Raw genomic sequence first — 19,969 nt, 5'->3', positions numbered from 1 at the left:
AAATAGTTTTCATCCAATCTTTGCCAAACTTGGTCAGAAGTTGTATCTAGACAATATCTTGGTCAAGTTTGAATATGGGTCATGCTGGGTCAAAAACTAGGTCGGGGGTCACTTAGTGCATTTCATTGATTTAGCATGGTTACTGCTCTCTAATTGAAGTAGTTTTTCAACCGATCTTCACCAAATTTGGTCAGAATTTGTGTCTAGATAATATCTAGGTCAAATTTAAATATGGGTCATGCTGGGTCAAAAACTAGGTCACAGGGTCTCTAAGTGCATTTCAAGGATTTTGCATGGTGTCTGCTCTCTAATTGAAGTAGTTTTCATTCTATCTTCACCAAATTTGGTCAGAAAATGTATCTAAATGATATCTAGGTCAAGTTCAAATATGAGTAATGCCAGGTCAAAAACTAGGTCACAGGGTAACTTGCATTTCAAGGATTTAGCATGGTGTCACTCAAATGGTTAAGTAATGTGTTGCTTAATTTTCAAAAATATATCATTTTGTCACTCAAATGGTAAAGTTTTTAAGTTGTCCAAAACCTTCAAACGGGCATATCTTGTGACAGTTTGGCACTCTTGTTTAAACCAGTTTTCCCAGGTGTTTGTGGGTAAGATGCTGTTGAAAACAAACTGTAAAGAACAAAAACATGAAAACAAGCAAAGTTTTTTCATGTTTTTGTGAACTTAAATTTCTGTTTGTTTTTTTATGCTGATGAAAACATTTTCAATTTCTTTTGTGTGTGTGTGAAAAGAGACATCATTTTGTCATTTTGCAATTATTTTGTAATAAGTTTTAGCCAGAAAAATGCTTTTTATTATGGGATACGGAATGCATTTAGCTAAAGTAAGACAAATTAGCAAAATATGTTTAACTTTGTAGTAAAATGACAAAACCATCACATTAGAGAGAGTTCAATACCTCAAAATGCATCAAACCTTAGCAAAGTTTTTTGGAGGGGTTGGGGCCTAGGCCATTTCTTTTCTTCTCTATATTGTTTCTTCATTTTGGTATTTCTTTTATTTAACTCTGTTAAAAAAATACAAGGCTGATTAGAGCGTAGTTCTCTCATCACAATATATTGCAGAACACCATTATTCTGGTAATACTTTTACCCGCTCAGAGGTTGTTACCATGTTACCGTTATCTCAAATGCTTTCATTTCTTTTCCACCTTTTCAGACTAGATTTATTTAACTGTTCATTTTTTCCAAATTTCATTTTACTATTTTATTAAATGATGCAGTGTGTTTCGGTATTTCTTTTCAGACAGAACCTAGTTTTTCCTTTCATTAATTGTTAACTTTTTTATTTTATTGTAGACCAAAAATCTTACATTGTGATACACTTTACTGGCTACCTGAAGTCGTGGCCTACATCAAAAATAAACATCACTGGTGACGATGATTATGATGACTCCTCGAACATCTTAAGTTGCTTAGTGGCCGTTGGGCAAATACGGACGTCTTTTAATCAGCCAGTTCAGTGACCTCTTGTTCTGTGAATGGTTCAGGGAATACTTCAAGTTATCCAGACAGGATTTACGGCCAGTGGAATACATGTTTCGAATTTCTGTGGATGGAAAACTAACGTTTATTGACCAGGCGTAGTACATGATTGTATGGACATAGTAATTATGTGTTTTATTCATTGACATAACTTATAGATAAGGCATGGGTACATGTTTTAATTGACCATGTTTCTTATTTTGCCCCCAAATAAAAGATATTTGTATATTTATTGATTTGCTGTCGGGATGGGAAGGAATATTCAAATTTTCTATATAAGAAAATCGGCTGGATATTCTAATAGAAAATTCCAATTTGAGTAAGGGATTTTTATGAAAAAGAAACTTTCGAAGAATTTTAAAGTACACAGAAGCATTTTTAGCTCACTAGAGCACAATGTGCTCATGGTGAGTTTTTGTTAACACTATAGGCCACACATATTTGTCCCATCTTCATGAAGTTTGGTCAGAAGATTTGTTCTTATGATATCTTTGACAAGTTTAAAATTGGTTCCTGTTGATTGAAAAACACGGCCGCCAAGGGACAGGGCATTTTTCCTTATATGGCTATTGTAAAACCTTCTTAACACTCTACAGGCCACATTTATTTTCCGATCTTCAAGAAATTTAGGCAGAAGATTTCTGCCAATGATATCTTAGATGAGTTCAAAAATGGTTTTCAGTTGGTTAAAACATGGCTGCAAGGGGGCCCAGCATTGTTCTGTATATGGCTATAGTAAAACCATGTTAAAACTCTAGAGGCCACATTCATTGTGTGATCGTCATGAAACTTGGTCAGAAGATTTGTCTCCATGATATCTTGGAGGAGTTCAAAAATGGTGCCGGTTGCTTGAAAAACATGGCTGCCATGGGGTTGGCATTTTTCCTTATATGCTATAGTAAAACCTTGTTAACACTCTAGAGGCCACATTTATTGTGCGATCTTCATTAAACTTGGTCAGAGGAATTGTCCCTATGATATCTTGGACAAGTCAGACAATGGTTCCAGTTGCTGGGCATTTTTCCTTTTATGGCTGTAGTGAAAACTTGCCAACAATCTATAAGTCACATTTATAGTCCAATCTTCATGAAACTTGGTCAGAAAATTTGTTTAATAAAATCTTGAATGAGTTCGAAAATGGTTCTGGTCTGTTGAACCATGGCCACCAGGGGTTGGGGCATTTTTTCTTTGAATGGCCATAGTAAAACCTTGTTAGCACTCTAAAAGTGACATTTATTGTTCACTCTTCATGAAAGTTGGTCGGATCATTTGTTCTTATGACATCTTAGGCTGCAAAGAACAGGTCAGTTTCTTTGTATCTCAGTGTGAGCGACTTGTGGCCTTATTTATTTAATTGAAACTTGCAATATTTTATCACCTTTGGTTTCATTTAATTGTATTTATTTTATTTTTTGAATTATTCTGATACCCATTTACATTTTCAGCTGGTTAACTGTTCTTTGAACTTTTTCTTCAGAAACTTCCCTGTATCTGTGCATCAGGCTTGTCAACACAGTTGGCACTTTGAATACAATATGTTAATGGAAATTGCATTGCTAAATAACTTAAGCACTTTATAACAAACATGCACATACTTAAATACAATATTTTGATATCACATTTTAGCTTTTTTAGTGCAAAATGGTTAATATGCTTACAAACACTGATTCTTTATTCTTTATAATAAATAATTTACAAACTCGGATGTCAAGATGTGTTTATATTGATGCTCTGTACCACTAAGGGTCTAATGAAAGACATATATCAGTGTAATAACATTTATATGGGTTACATTTGTTAATGTAACAGCTTGCCAAATTAATTATGTTTTGGTTAGGTCGGTACTTGTTGTTAAATGAATTGAATGGTGCCATAGGAATAAACAATTTTGTTATTATGTATGAACCAGGGGTTATACATTAGCATGACACACAAAACAGTATTTCTTGCTTATTTACTGAAACAGAAAATATTCTTAGTATAATATAATAATAAAATTTGCCCCCCCCCCTGGATGCAAAAGGTACCATATGAAATTGAAATAAGGAGGCACATGGTACCATATGAAATTGAAATAAGGAGGCACATGGTACCATATGAAATTGCAATAAGGAGGCACATTGTACCATATGAATTGAATAAGGAGGCACATGGTACCATATGAAATTGAAATAAGGAGGCACATGGTACCCTATGAAATTGAAATAAGGAGGCACATGGTACCTTATGAAATTGAAATCCGGAGGCCCATGGTACCATATGAAATTGAAATTAAGGAGCACTATGGCTACCATATGAATTGACATAAGGAGGGCCACATGGTTACCATCTGAAATTGAAATAATGAGGCACCATGGTACCATATGAATTAAATAAGGAGGCACATGATACCATATTGAAATTGAATAATGCAGGGCACATGGTACCATCTGAAATTTGACCATAAGGAGGACAATGGTACCATATGAAATTGAAATAAGGAGGAACATGGTACCATATGAAATTGAAATTAAGAGGCACATCGGTACCATCTGAAATTGAAATAAGGAGGCACATTGGTCCCATATAATTGAAGGCATGGTACCATATGAAATGAAATAAGGAGGCACAATGGTTGTACCATATGAAATTGTAATAAGGAGGCACATGGTACCTTATGAAATTGAAATAATGCGGCACATGGTACCATATGAAATTGAAAAATAAGGAGGCACATGGTACCCTTTTTGCACCAATGGGATATATGTGATTTTTCTGATGTTTATTGTGTTATGTTAATTAATAAAAAAAGAAAATGTACTTAAAGAACATGTTTTAAATTATATGATAAAATTCTCATGTTATAAATCAGCATCTTAAACATGTGTCACTATATCAGACCAGGCTTACAAGCGATATCTTTAGTTGTATGAAACTATTTTTAACAAAATAGCACGATATTGGATTGTTTTAATTAGTTTAAGTGTATCGTAAACTTCCGGGGAATAAGCGTAGATCTTAAACATGTTCAAGTGTATGTAGACTGAGAAATCACTAAATTCTTAAAACATATATATTACCCAAGAGAAAGTGAACACAAATTGATACAAGTATTGTATCCCCCTTAATTTGTTATAGTTCATTAGAGGGAAACAATAGGCCGACACAAAGAAAAAAACAAAAGTATATAATTAATTGAAAATTGACGTCATCTCTTCTAATGAAATATTCACACAAGTCTGGTTTAGGTTGATCATCCTTGTATTCTTTTTATGTCCCCCACTATGGTAGTGGGGGACATATTGTTTTTGCCCTGTCTGTTGGTTGGTTGGTTGGTTGGTTGGTCTGTTGGTTGGTTGGTCTGTTTGCGCCAACTTTAACATTTTGCAATAACTTTTGCTATATTGAATATAGCAACTTGATATTTGGCACGCATGTGTATCTCATGGAGCTGCACATTTTGAGTGCTTAAAGGTCAAGGTCAAGGTCATCTCAAGGTGAGAGGTCAAATATATGTGGCCCAAATCACTTATTTTATGAATACTTTTTGCAATATTGAAGATAGCAACTTGATATTTGGCATGCATGTGTATCTCATTGAGCTTGCACATTTTGAGTGGTGAAAGGTCAAGGTCAAAAGTCATCCTTCAAGGTCAGAATTCAAATATATGTGGCCCAAATCGCTTGTTTTAAGGATAATTTTGCAATATTGAAGATAGCAACTTGATATTTTGGTATGCATGTGTATCTCATGGAGCTGCACATTTTGAGGGTGGTGAAAGGTCAAGCTCAAGGTCATCCATCAAGGTCAAATATATGTGGCCAAATCACTTATATGCCCCCCTTCGAAGAAGAGGGGGTATATTGCTTTGCTCATGTCGGTCGGTCGGTAGGTCGTTCGGTAGTAGGTCGGTCGGTCGGTCCGTCCACCAGGTGGTGTTGTATGATAACTCAAGAACGCATACGCCTAGGATCATGAAACTTCATAGGTAGATTGATCATGGCTCGCAGATGATCCCTATTGATTTTGAGGTCACTAGGTCAAAGGTCAAGGTCACAGTGACCCGAAATAGTAAAATGGTTTTCGGATGATAACTCAAGAAAGCATACGCTTAGGATCATAAAACTTCATGGGTAGATTGATCATGACTCGCAGATGACCCCTATTGATTTTGAGGTCACTAGGTCAAAGGTCAAGGTCACGGTGACCCGAAATAGTAAAATGGTTTTCCGGATGATAACTCAAGAACGCATACGCCTAGGATCATGAAACTTCATGGGTAGATATATCTTAACTCGCAGATGACCCCTATTAATTTTGAGGTCACTTGGTCAAAGGTCAAGGTCACGGTGACCCGAAATAGTAAAATGGTTTCCGGATGATAACTCGAGAACGCATACGCCTAGGATCATGAAACTTCATGGGTAGATTGATCATGACTCGCAGATGACCCCTATCAATTTTGAGGTCACTAGGTCAAAGGTCAAGGTCACGGTGACCCGAAATAGTAAAATGGTTTCCGGATGATAACTCAAGAACGCATACGCCTAGGATCATGAAACTTCATAGGTAGATTGATCATGACTCGCAGATGACCCCTATTGTTTTTGAGGGTCACTAGATCAAAGGTCAAGGTCACGGTGACCTGAAATAGTAAAATGGTTTTCGGATGATAACTCAAGAACGCTTTTGCCTAGGATCATGAAACTTCAAAGGTAGATTGATCATGACTCGCAAATGACCCCTATTGATTTTGAGGTCAAAAGGTCAAAGGTCAAGGTCAGGGTGACCCGAAATAGTAAAATGATTTTCGAATGATAACTCTAGAACGCTTTTGCCTAGGATCATGACACTTCATAGGTACATTGATCCTGACTCGCAGATGACCCCTATTGATTTTCAGGTCACTAGGTCAAAGGTCAAGGTCACAGTGACAAAAATCGTGCTCACACAATGGCTGCCACTACAATGGACAGCCCATATGGGGGGCATGCATGTTTTACAAACAGCCCTGTTTTATTATGCCCCCCTTCGAAGAAGAGGGGGTATATTGCTTTGCTCATGTCGGTCTGTCGGTCAGTCGGTCTGTCCACCAGGTGGTTGTCAGACGATAACTCAAGAACGCTTGGGCCTAGGATCATGAAACTTAATAGGTACATTGATCATGACTCGCAGATGACCCCTATTGATTTTGAGGTCACTAGGTCAAACGTCAAGGTCACAGGTGACCCAAAATAGTAAAATGGTTTTTGAATGATAACTCAAGAACCCATACGCCTAGGATCATGAAACTTCATGGGTAGATTGATCATGACTTGCAGATTGACCCCAATTGATTTTGAGGTCACTAGGTCAAAGGTCAAGGTCACAGTCACCCGAAATAGTAAAATGGTTCCGGATGATAACTCAAGAATGCATGCGCCTAGGATCATGAAACTTCCTGGGTAGATTGATCATGACTCGAAGATGACCCTGATTGATTTTGAGGTCACTAGGTCAAAGGTCAGGTTTACGGTGACCTGAAATATTAAAATGGTTTTTGAGATGATAACTCAAGAACGCATATACCTAGGATCATGAAACTTCACAGGTTGATTATTCATGACTCGCAGATGACCCCTATTGATTTGAGGTCACAAGGTCAAAGGTCAAGGTCACGGTGACCCGAAATAGTAAATGATGGATGATAACTCAAGAAGCCTTTTGCTAGGATCATGACACTTTATAGGTACATTGATCGTGACTCGCAGATGACCCCTATTGATTTTCAGGTTGCTAGGTCAAAGGTCAAGGTCACAGTGACAAAAAACGTATTCACACAATGGCTGCCACTACAACGGACAGCCCATATGGGGGCATGCATGTTTTACAAACAGCCCTTGTTAATACTTTTGCAATATTGAAGATAGCAACTTGATATTTGGCATGCATGTGTATCTCATGGAGCTGCACATTTTGGAGTGGTGAAAGGTCAAGGTCAAGGTCATCCTTCAAGGTCAAATGTCATATAGGGGGACATTGTGTTTCACAAACACATCTTGTTTGAATTGGTATCTTAATATGGACAATCTTCTGTCTAATCATGTCCCTGCAATTGGTAAAACACAGCATTTTTTATTAGAGAAGTAAGTACCAACCAGCAAGTTTATTGAATTTATTATGCCCCGCTTCGAAGAAGAGGGGGTATATTGTTTTGCACATGTCGCCCATCGGTCAGTCGGTCAGTCCGTCCACCAGATGGTTTCTGGATGATAACTCAAGAACGCTTTGTCCTAGGATCATGAAACTTCATAGGTACATTGATCATGACTGGAAGATGACCCCTATTGATTTTCAGGTCACTAGGTCAAAGGTCAAGGTCACAGTGACTCAAAATAGTAAAATGGTTTCCGGATGATATTGCAAGAATGCTTAGGCCTAGGATCATGAAACTTCATAGGTACATTGATCATGACTGGCTGATGACCCCTATTGATTTTCAGGTCACTAGGTCAAGGTCACAGTGACTCGAAACAGTAAAATGGTTTCCGGATGATAACTCGAGAATGCTTAAGCCCTAGGATCATGAAACTTCATAGGAACATTCATCATGACTGGCAGATGACCCCTTATGATTTTCAGGTCACTAGATCAAAGGTCAAGATCACAGTGACTCGAAACAGTAAAATGGTTTCAGGATGATAACTCAAGAATGCTTACGCCTAGGATCATGAAACTTCATAGGTACATTGTTAATGACTGGCAGATGACCCCTATAGACATTCAACAATACATCCATGCAGCTGACATGCAGATTGTGATAACATATTAGATTTAATAATTTCTCTAACTTAACCCTTAACATACCTGAATTTAGGATTTATCCCAGAGACAACACTAAAAAACAGACCGTGATTACACAGCTTGACATTCTTCAAGTGTGGACTTTTCAAGAAACAAGATATGAATGTTTTTCTTATTGATCTATGCAGCTGTTTATATACCAGCCCAAAAGATAGGGATAGTAAAATCTAGCCAGGGATTTACATATCATTACTGATTTTTGATAATCATGTTTGAAAATGGTATTCTAAGAGCAATTATGCCATCAGTACAATGATTGCCACCATATTTGAATTCCAAGCACAAATTTGAGACCAAAATGGAAGGTTGGAGAAAGAACACGAACCGAGACCCACGGGCGTTACATTGGATTCAGCTTTTAAACAGAGCGCGTTATATTGGATACAAAATATTGGAAAATGTTGCGTTCCGGGAGCAGGCAGAAGTATTCAGACCTAGCTTTGGATTGTACACTTAATTCAAATTAATTGAATCATTTATAAAATGTGGAGACTATTATACGCTCCGCTCAGATATAATGAAATCCTTGCAAGAGTTTCTGAGATTCTAACCCAGTGTCTGTTCATCACACTAAGTGTTCCCATCAGCACATGTTTGACCTGTCACATGTCAAGACCCTCCCTAGCTGATTGCCAGCTATTCATTTTGATATTTTTTTATGCTCAGAATTAAGAACATGACAAATATGTCATGTGTACAGTGTACTCTGCTTAGTCACTTACTAGTGGAAATGGTACTGATACTTGATTTTTTGGGGAAAATGACCGCATATTAAAAAACAGGCTGTTAAAAGTATGAGTGATCGCCTCTGACTTGTTCTTATGTCCAATCTCATTGAAACTTTTTTCCAAAGATCTGTTTCTAATGACATCTGGGTTGAGTTTGACAATAGGTCTAGTCTCTTGCAAAAAACATGGCTACCCGGGGGGAGGGCATTTTTCCTTATATGGCTCTAGTAAAACATTGTTAACACTCTAAGAGCCCACATTTATTGTCCAATCTTCGGTTAGACTCTTATCTCAATGATATCTTGGATGAGTTCAAAATGGTTCCGGTCTGTTTGAAAAACATGACTGCCAGCGGGCCGGGCATATCCTTATATGGCTTTAGTGAAATGTTGTGAACACTATATATGTCACACTTTTAGTTAAATCTCAGTAAACCTTGGTCAGTTGATATGCCCTTATGATATCTCAGCAGAGCTTAAAGCTGGACCATGTGAACAAAAAAACTAGTTCATTAGGTCAAATGAAAGATAAATATTGTTAACACTGTGGCTAATTATATAACTCTTATCCAGAGAATAACTTTTGGTTATCTTTAATTTTATGATAAGATAACCAAAAGAAATCACATTTCAACTGAAATCTTCATTAAACTGTAGGAACATTTGTTCTTATGATATCAAGCTAAAAAATGTGCCTATAAATGTTATACTTATGTTTCATAAGTTTTTAAATTATTCTGAACTCGTCTGAAATCTTCTCAGAATAGTTAGATCATATGGGTCTCAGGTGACCGCCTTAGGGCCATTGCAATCTTGTTTGATTGTTGATACCAAATTGGAATGTTGAACTTTGATTTTCAAATATTGTTATGTAAATCTTACTTGGAAGTTGTATCTGCTACCAAATTAACATAGAGGAGGAAAAATGTGGCATTTTCATGTCTTGAAATCTGCATAAAACTAATTACATATTCCTGGTTCTTAAAAAGATAATTAACTTTGTGAAGGTCAACATAACGCATCAGCAACTATGATGAAAGTTGTCATAGGATAAAGCAAAGAAGATGTCCCCATACCATTAACCAAATGCTCATTCATAAAAAACTTATTTTTGCATTGCACAATGTTGATGTAGATAACAAATCAAAATAAGGATGTTTTTAAGAAAAAGACAGCTGGAATCTAGTGCAAAGGATTGCAGACTGTTCTAACAGAAGGGATAGACATAATTGTATAATTCCTTTGACAATTTTAATGTTTGCCTGTGTACTTTAAGACAACCCCTATTTAGGATTTTTACAGAATCTTTCCAGCAGTCTTAATGAAGAAAAAATAAATAAATAATTATTTTGGTGTTCAGATTAAGAAATGAATTGTTTGTAGCTGTTGACATTATTGCTTTATAATTAAGCAATAGGAATGCACCATTAGTGTCTTAAGTCTCTATATCGCTCAAAATCAACAACAATTTTGTAAAGTATTCCGTAAAATAAAGTTTACACCTAAACAATCAGTGTTCCTTATAGCAATAGCCACAATTTCAACGCTAGATGTGGTATGATTACATAGATTTTTGTAAATACAAAATGCTTGTTTTTATTATTTGTGACCACAATAAATTCAATGCTAGTTTCCTGCAATATATCTATTCTACGACACACACGACACTGAAATGGTACGATTATAAAACCATAATAAAAACGAGCATTTTGTATCCACAAACATATATTTTACCAGACCACATCTGGTGTTGAAATTTCGGCAATTGCCATAAGGAACAATGATTTTTAGCTCACCTGATTGCTCAGGTGAGCTTTTGTGACCGGTCTTTGTCCATTGTATGTCCGTCCGTCCATTAACATTTGCTCGTTAACACTCTAGACCACAGGTGGTTAGCGTGTGGCTATGATATTAATTAGTGAAAACATCATTTTGAATGATAAATAATCATATTATAACGAAAATTAACTTTTCTGAAAAAAAAATTCACTATCAAATATATATATAACAAGGTATGCAACTCAAAATCACCCCAAAACGGGGTGCATCGCTTTGAACAGCCATATCTTCATCAATTGTGCAGCGATTTTCACGATCTCTGTCTTATTCAACGCAGAAATGAATTTCCTTTCTGGAAATGTATATGTCTTGCAATATTTTTACAAATGCTGGTCAACTTTTAAGAAATAACACGATACACAACACGATGACCCAGTTGACAGTGATCATGTATTCTTTATGAATGAAATCTCCAGTCGTAAAGACACACTCCGCATGGACCAATGAAATCACTCGTATGTTAAAATGTCAGTTAGTTGAAATGTATGTAAACAAAGGTTTCAAACGGCGCTGGACAGTTAGTCTTGATGCAGAATGTAACGACAAGAACGGTAATAATGTTTTTTCATACGTTTTATTGAATTATGGTATCGAACTACATGAACTTTGTAGGGAAGTTGCCCTTTACTCCGTGAAGATTTCAGTCTTAAAGACAGCATGATCACTGTCAACTGGTCATGCGTGTTGTGTATCGTGTTATTTCTTAAAAGTTGACCCAGCATTTGTTAAAATATTGCAAGACATATACATTTCCAGAAAGGAAATTCATTTCTGCGTTGAATAAGACCGAGATCGTGAAAATCGCTGCAAAATTATGAAGATATGGCTGTTCAAAGCGATGCATCCCGTTTTGGGCTGATTTTGAGTTGCATACCTTGTTATATATATATTTGATAGTGAAATATTTTTTTTTTCAGAAAAGTTAATTTTTCGTTATAATATGATTATTTATCATTCAAAATGATGTTTTCACTAATTAATATCATAGCCACACGCTAACCACCTGTGCTCTAGACGCCACATATCTTGTCCCATCTTCATGAAACTTAGTCAGAAGCTTTGTCCCCATGAATTCTCGGCCGAGTTCGAAACTGGGTTGTGCCGGGTCAAAAACTAGGTCAAAAAAAGAAAAACCTTGTAAACACTGTAGAAGTCACATGTCATGCCCAATCTTCATGTAACTTTGTCAAAATGTTTGTCTTAATGATATCTGGTTGAGTTTAAAATGGTTCCGATTCGTTGAAAAACATGGTGGCCAGGGGGCGGGGCAGTTTTCCTTATTGGTTAAAGAGAAACCTTGTTAACACTCTAGAAGTCACAATTTTTGCCCAATCATCATGAAAGTTGGTGGAAACATTGGTTCAATTGATGTCTCAGATGAGTTTGAAAACAGTCCAGATCCGTGTGAAAAACATGGCAGCCAGTGGGCGGGGCATTTTTCTCTATATGATATAGTGGCACTTTTCCCTATTTTGCTATAGAGAAACCTTATACACACTCTAGAAGTCACACTTTTTGCCCAATCATCATAAAAATTAGTCAAAACATTGGTTTTATTGATATCTCGGACGAATCTTAAAATGGTCGGGATCGGTGAAAAACATGGCCGCCAGTGGGCGGGGCATTTTTCTCTATATGTTATAGCGAAAACATGTGAACACAGTAGAAGTCACATCGGTCAGTTGAATAACATGGCTGCTTGGAGGGGGGCAGTTTCTCATTATGCCCCCCCCCCCCCCCCCCCCCCCCTTTGAAGAAGAGGGTATATTGTTTTGCTCATGTCTGTCAACCGTCCACCAGGTGGTTTCCGGATGATAACCCAAGACCGCTTATGCCAAGGATCATGAAACTTCATAGGTACATTGATCATGACTCGCAGATGACCCCTATTGATTTTCAGGTCACTAGGTCAAAGGTCAAGGTCATGGTGACCCAAAGCAGTAAAATGGTTTCCGGATGATAACTCAAGAATGCTTATGCCTAGGATCATGAAACTTCATAGATACATTGATCATGACTCGCAGATAACCCCTATTGATTTTCAGGTCACTAGGTCAAAGGTCAAGGTCACGATGACCCGAAATAGTAAAATGGTTTCCGGATGATAACTCAAGAAAGCTTATGCCTAGGATCATGAAACTTCATAGATACATTGATCGTAACTGGTAGATGACCCCTATTGATTTTCAGGTCACTAGGTAGAAGATCAAGGTCACAATGACCCAAAATAGTAAAATGGTTTCCGGATGATAACTCAAGAGCGCTTAGGCCTAGGATCATGAAACTTCATAGGTACATGATCATGACTCATAGATGACCCCTATTGATTTTCAGATCACTAGGTCAAAGGTCAAGGTCACAGTGACTCGAAATAGTAAAAAGGTTTCTAGATGATAACTCAAGAACGCTTATGCCTAGGAACATGAAACTTCATAGGTACAATGATCATGACTCGCAGATGACCCCTATCGATTTTCAGGTCACTAGGTCAAAGGTCAAGGTAACGGTGACCTGAAATAGTAAAATGGTGTCCGGATGATAACTCAAGAATGCTTAGGCCTAGGATCATGAAACTTCATAGGTATATTGATCATGACTCGCAGATGACCCCTATTGATTATCAGGTCACTTGGTCAAAGGTCATGGTCACAGTGCCAAAAAACTTATGCACACAATAGCTGTCAAGGTCACGGTGACTCAACTTAGAAAATGGTCTCGGGATGATAACTCAAGAATGCTTATGCCTAGGATCATGAATCTTCATAGGTACATTGATCATGACTTGCAGATGAAATAATGATGATACTTGAACAGGATGTTTGTCTGGACAATATCTAGGTCAAGTTTAACATTTGGTAAAGATTGAATGAACCGACTCCTCTCAGGTGAGCGAACTAGGGCATCTTGGCCCTCTTTTTAATTGTTAACCAGATTTTCAGAAGGAAAAAACTGGTTATTAGATTGGCGAATGCGGGCGGGCTGGCTGGCTGGCTGGCTGGCTGGCGGGCTGGCGGAACAAGCTTGTCCAGGCCATAACTATGTCGTTCATTGTCAGATTATAAAATCATTGGCACATTTGTTCACCATCATTGGACGGTGTGTCGCGCGAAATAATTACGTCGATATCTCCAAGGTCAAGGTCACACTTTGAGTTCAAAGGTTAAAAATGGCCATAAATAAGAGCTTGTCCTGGCCATAACTATGTCATTCATTGTGAGATTTTAAAATCATTTGGCACATATGTTCACCATCATGGGACGGTGTGTCGCACGAAAGAATCACGTCAATATCTCCAATGTCAAGGTTGCCACGACTAAAAATAGATTTTTTTGTAAAACAAACTTACAAAGGGGGTTATTTTGTTGTTCATTTCAAAAGTTCAGTTGAGTTTTCTCCCTTTATCAGATTTTTTTTTCACAATGAAAACCTGTTTTGTGACAATTTTTTCCCTTGTTTAGCTTTATTTTACGAAATATCTATGAAATTTTCGTTGATTTTGAGTAGTTATGTTACTTTAAGTCAGATGTTACATTTTCATTTTGCTGAATCAGCTAGGATCCACAAGGCAGTACCGTTTTGATAAGTTTTACTATTTCTTTTTCAGAACAACAGTTGTGCTGGGTTATCTCCCTCAGGAACTGATTGGCACATCAGTGTACGAGTATTATCATCAGGACGACCTCACCAGGATGGCAGAAATTCATAGAAAATGTAATATATATGTTTGTGTTCATTAAATTCTTTAACTCATTTATTGTTGTTTCTGGCCAAAAATTTAGTAGTTTTTCTAAGAAATATACAGACTGCGGACTGAGGTAAAGGTGGAAAGATTGATCGTTTTAAGTGACAATTTTTATGGAATGTCCTGATTTGGACCTGAATAATTCTGGCATGTATGCATGTTGCCTGTAGAATCTGTCTTTCTACCATAGAGGTCAAGGTTACATGTGGAGTACGTAGATTAATTGGACTGGAAGACATCATTCTGTTCCCTATGAACTCATGTTTTGTTATTTAATGGCATATACATTAGTTGTTTTTGTTCATGTGAAAGGGTTTGACTTTAGAATTCCATGGGAATATTACCTCATGATGTTAATAAATATCTGATATTTATGCCCCCCTTCGAAGAAGAGGGGGTATATTGTTTTGCACATGTCTGTCGGTCCGTCAGTTGGTCTGTAGGTCGGTCCGTCCGCCAGATGGTTTCCGGATGACAACTCAAGAATGCTTAGGCCTAGGATCATGAAACTTCATAGGTACATTGATCATGACTGGCAGATGACCCCTATTGATATCAGGTAACTAGGTCAAAGGTCAAGGTCACAATGACTCGAAATAGTAAAATGGTTTCAGGATGAAAACTCAAGAATGCTTAAGCCTAGGATCATGAAATACATAGGAACATTGATCATGACTGGCATATGACCCCTATTGATTTTCAGGTCACTAGGTCAAAGGTCAAGGTCACAGTGACTCAAAACAGTAAAATGGTTTCCGGATGATAACTCAAGAATGCTTATGCCTAGGATCATGAAACTGCATAGGTACATTAATCATGAGTGGCAGATGAACCCTATAGATTTTCAGGTCACTAGGTCAAAGGTCAAGGTAACAGTGACTCGAAACAGTTAAATGGTTTGGGGATGATAACTCAAGAATGCTTACGCTTACGATCATGAAACTTCATAGGTATATTGATCATGACTGGCAGACGACCCCTATTTATTTTCAGGTCACTAGGTCAAAGGTCAAGGTCACAGTGACTCGAAACAGTAAAATGGTTTCAGGATGATAACTCAAGAATGCTTATGCCTAGGATCATGAAACTTCATAGGAACATTGATCATGACTGGCAGATGGCCCCTATTGATTTTCAGGTCACTAGATCAAAGGTCAAGGTCACAGTTACTGAAAACAGTAAATATTTTCAGGATGATAAGTCAAGAATGCTTATGCCTAGGATCATGAAACTTCATAGGTACATTGATAATGATGACAGATGGCCCCTATTGATTTCCAGGTCACCAGGTCAAAGGTCAAGGTCACAGTGACACCAAACAGTAAAATGGTTTCCGGATGATAACTCCAGAATGCTCACGCCTAGGATCATGAAACTGCATAGGTACATTGATCATGACTGGCAGATGACCCCTATTGATTTTCAGGTGACTAGGTCAAAGGTCAAGGTCACGTTGACTTGAAACAGTAAAATGGTTTGGGGATGATAACTCAAGAATGCTTACGCTTAGGATCATGAAACTTCATAGGTACATTGATCATGACTTGCAGATGACCCCTATTGATTTTCAGGTCACTGTGTCAAAGGTCAAGGTCACAGTGACTCGAAACAGTAAAATGGTTTCCGATGATAACTCAAGAATGCTTACGCCTAGGATCATGAAACTTCATAGGAACATTGATCATGACTGGCAGATGGCCCCTATTGATTTTCAGGTCACTAAATCAAAGGTCAAGCTCACAGTGACTGGAAACAGTAAAATGGTTCAGGATGATTACTCAGGAATGCTTACGCCTAGGATCATGAAACTTCATAGGTACATTGATAATGACTGGCAGATGGCCCCTATCGATTTCCAGGTCACCAGGTCAAAGGTCAAGGTCACAGTGACACAAAACAGTAAAATGGTTTCCAGATGATAACTCAAGAATGCTTATGCTTATGATCATAAAACTTCATAGGTACATTGATCATGACTGGCAAATGATCCATATTGATTTTCAGGTCACTAGGTCAATGGTCAAGGTCACAGTGACAAAAAACGAATTCACTCAATGGCTGCCACTACAACTGACAGCCGTATGGGGGGCATGCATGTTTTTTTCCCCATAGATATTACCATAGGATACAATCAAATCAGTTGTTTATTTCTTTGGTTGGAGAAAGTGTTTTAATGAAAAAGCAAAATGGAAATTGAAAGTCAGAAATAGTAGAATCTACAAATTATGACGAAATACAACACTAAAAAAAGAGAAATTATGGGAATCAGCCATTCCTATTTATGTGTGGATACAGCTCTGGATAAAGCATGTTTTCTTGAGAATATGTTGCAAAAAATATTAGGAAACATTCAGGTAAATCACATTATGTAGACTCTCTTCTTCAATTTTTATGAAAATTGATTTGAAGAATTCAGTTTTCAATAAGAGTGTTTAAACAGGCTTACTGCCAGAACAACTTTGCATGCTATAAAAACAAAGAGCGAGTCAAAAAATACATTTAACACATACACACTCAAAGTAAAAACAGCTTCTTGTTCTATTTGGTTGACATGAAGAAACCTTTCAAATGTGAAATGTTTAAATGTCCCCCACCACTATAGTGGGGACATATTGTTTTTGCCCTGTCTGTTGGTTTGTCTGTTTGTTTGTTTGTGCAAATTTAACATTTGCCATCACTTTTGCAATATTGAAGATAGCAACTCATATTTGGCATGCATGTGTATCTCATGGAGCTGCATATTTTGAGTGGTCAAAGGTCAAGGTCATCCTTCAAGGTCTAATATATAGGTCAAAATCGCTCATTTAATGTACACTTTTGCATTTTTAATAAAGCAATTTTGAGTGGCGAAAGGTCAAGGTCATCCTTCAAGGTCAAGGTCATCCTTCAAGGTCAAAGGTCAAATATATGGGGACATAGTGTTTCACAAACACAAGCTTGTTCTATAAGGTACAATAATTTCAAATCCTGCGAGGTAAAAAAACATTATTTGGTAAGGGTTAAAAATTTATTAAGTATAATTTTGAGCAGATCTACTTGTTCATGTTCAATGTTAATGTACCAATGAACTATTACCTTAACAGCCATCATTTATTTCTTGTTTATATCTTCGTTTTCAGAACAAGACCTAATGATGTTCAGTTCGATTTCAGTGCTTAAAACAAAGGAAAAGTTGCAGACTGGGTTGTATCGATTTAAGGCAAAGAATGGGTCATTCCTCCCTGTGCGGTCAACTAGTTTTAGCTTTAGAAATCCGTGGACCAAAGATGTGGAATATATAGTCTCCACAAACACATACGTTCCGTGAGTAGCCAAATGTGTATAACTTTGTATAACTAATTTTCTTACAAGCAAGCAAATTGTAATGTGTTTTTAAACTTAGCGTCTTGGTATTATTAGAAATGAATGACCTCAAGTAACCTTTATGTTGCAGACATATAAATCCAAAATGAACACCCTACTTGATTTAACATAGATTGGAAGTCAATAACATTAACCAAATGAGATGTAACCTTTATCTGAAGTCCATAAGCTGACCAAAATCTAAGTAACTTGTATCTGTAGCCATGATATAAGCCCAAATGTTTCTACATCTGAATCCCATGGTGTTATCTAAATCTAATGTTAATCAAAAGTTCATTATATACCTAGGCTATGACAATGTTCTCTCCCTTGACACTGACTGCGCCACTACAGATTGCACCGTGTTCTTATTACCTTCATTTACTCTGTGTTCTAACTACCCACTTAGGACTGAGGAAGTGAGCAGTTCATGCCCAGGCTATGACTATTTTCTCTCCATTGACACTGACTGCTCCACTACAGATTGCTCTGTGTCCTATTACCTTAATTATTTCTGTGTTCTAACTACCCACTTCTAGGACTGAGGAAGTGAGTAGTTCATGCCCAGGCTATGACCATGTTCTCTTTCTTGACACTGACTGCACCACTACAGCATACATGCCATACGTCCCGGATTGCCCGGGACAGTCCCCGGAAATGAAGAACTTGTCCCGCTGTCCCGGAAATCTGTCAAATGTCCCGGAATTTACAAAATCCATATATACATGTACCTTATCTAGGGCTTAACTGCACCTCGAATCTGTGTATATCTGCAGCGTCTCCATGACAATGCCTACCCGAATAGGCAGACTACGCTACGTGTCAAAATCGATCATTAACAGGGGTCCTGTTATCATATCGATTGTCTCACGTTCGCGGTCCACACCGAAAAGGCGGCATTGTTTAATGTGGTTTTTAATTGACTTTATCTACTACGTCATTATTTCCCGCTGCGTAAGGGCAAAGGATAGTTTGTCACACATCTGAAGTCCAACATCGCTGAGTAAAAAATTAAAGCAGTTTATGTTTGCACGTTTACCGACAAAGAAGTTGAGTAAAAAGTAAGCATATAAAAACGTCATCCTCACTAGGTTTATTATTGTCTTGTTCTAAACCCCTATAAACATAACGTTAAAAATATAAGTGAATTTGAATTGCGTTCGCCCATGTCAAAACTTTGTATTTATAAATGTTATTAATGAATAATGGCGTATGAACAACTACGCGTTACACACCGGTCCTTAATACAATAACGCAGTGACGTCACCATCTTTGTTTAGAACGCTTACACTGAAAACACGTGGCTTGTATCTAGTAACGGAAGTAGTAATGTTTAATTTGACGTTAATAGATTAAGTGTACTTCGGATAGGCTTTCGAACTTATGCAATTAACGATGCGAAACAAAAAAACGTACCAAAATGCATGTGTCTATAAATATCGCTACATTTTATACATGTCCCGGAAAATCGGCAAAAGTCCCGGACAATTTAACTCAATGTCCGGAATTGGTCTGAAAAATTATGGCATGTATGACTACAGATTGGTCGTGTTCCTATTACCTTAATTATTTCTGTGTCTAACTACCCACATCTAGGAATGATAAAGTGAGCATTTCATGCCTAGGCCATGACAGTTTTCTCTCCCTTGACACTGATTGCTCCACTACAGCTTGCTATGTGTTCTTTTACCTTCATTAACTCTGTATTCTAAGTACCACCTTCTAGGACTGAGGAGTGAGCAGTTCATGCCCAGACTATGACCCACATTCTCTCCCTTGAGACTGACGCACAACTGCAGATGGCTGTGTGTTCTTATAACCTTTATTAACTCTGTGTTCTAAGTACTCACTATGACTGAGGAAGTGAGCAGTTCATGCCAGGTTATGACCATGTTCTCTCCCTGGACACTTACTGCACCAATGCAGATTGCTCAGTGGTTTTGTTTTACCTTCATTAACTGTGTGTTCTTACTAACCACTTTTAGGAC

General features: G+C 37.4%; 1 protein-coding gene across 4 annotated transcripts in view; it reads left to right on the top strand.

Moving 5' to 3' along the window:
- The window catches only part of LOC127850137 (aryl hydrocarbon receptor nuclear translocator-like protein 1), a 112,340-nt gene extending 93,868 nt beyond the window's left edge, over nucleotides 1-18,472 (top strand). For all 4 annotated transcript variants that reach the window (XM_052382964.1, XM_052382954.1, XM_052382944.1 and 1 more), the window contains exons 9-12: nucleotides 1,323-1,606; nucleotides 14,502-14,608; nucleotides 17,792-17,942; nucleotides 18,391-18,472. In XM_052382964.1, the coding sequence (XP_052238924.1) occupies nucleotides 1,323-1,489 (167 nt within the window). In that variant the 3' untranslated portion in view covers nucleotides 1,490-1,606; nucleotides 14,502-14,608; nucleotides 17,792-17,942; nucleotides 18,391-18,472. The remainder of the gene's footprint in view (nucleotides 1-1,322; nucleotides 1,607-14,501; nucleotides 14,609-17,791; nucleotides 17,943-18,390) is intronic.
- The last annotated feature ends 1,497 nt before the right edge of the window (nucleotides 18,473-19,969 follow it).

This window comes from Dreissena polymorpha, chromosome 1, assembly GCF_020536995.1.
Source record: "Dreissena polymorpha isolate Duluth1 chromosome 1, UMN_Dpol_1.0, whole genome shotgun sequence".
In the NCBI taxonomy this organism is placed as follows: domain Eukaryota; kingdom Metazoa; phylum Mollusca; class Bivalvia; order Myida; family Dreissenidae; genus Dreissena; species Dreissena polymorpha.
Note: the sequence above shows the minus strand (reverse complement) of the source record. Positions and strands in the feature narration are given on the sequence as shown.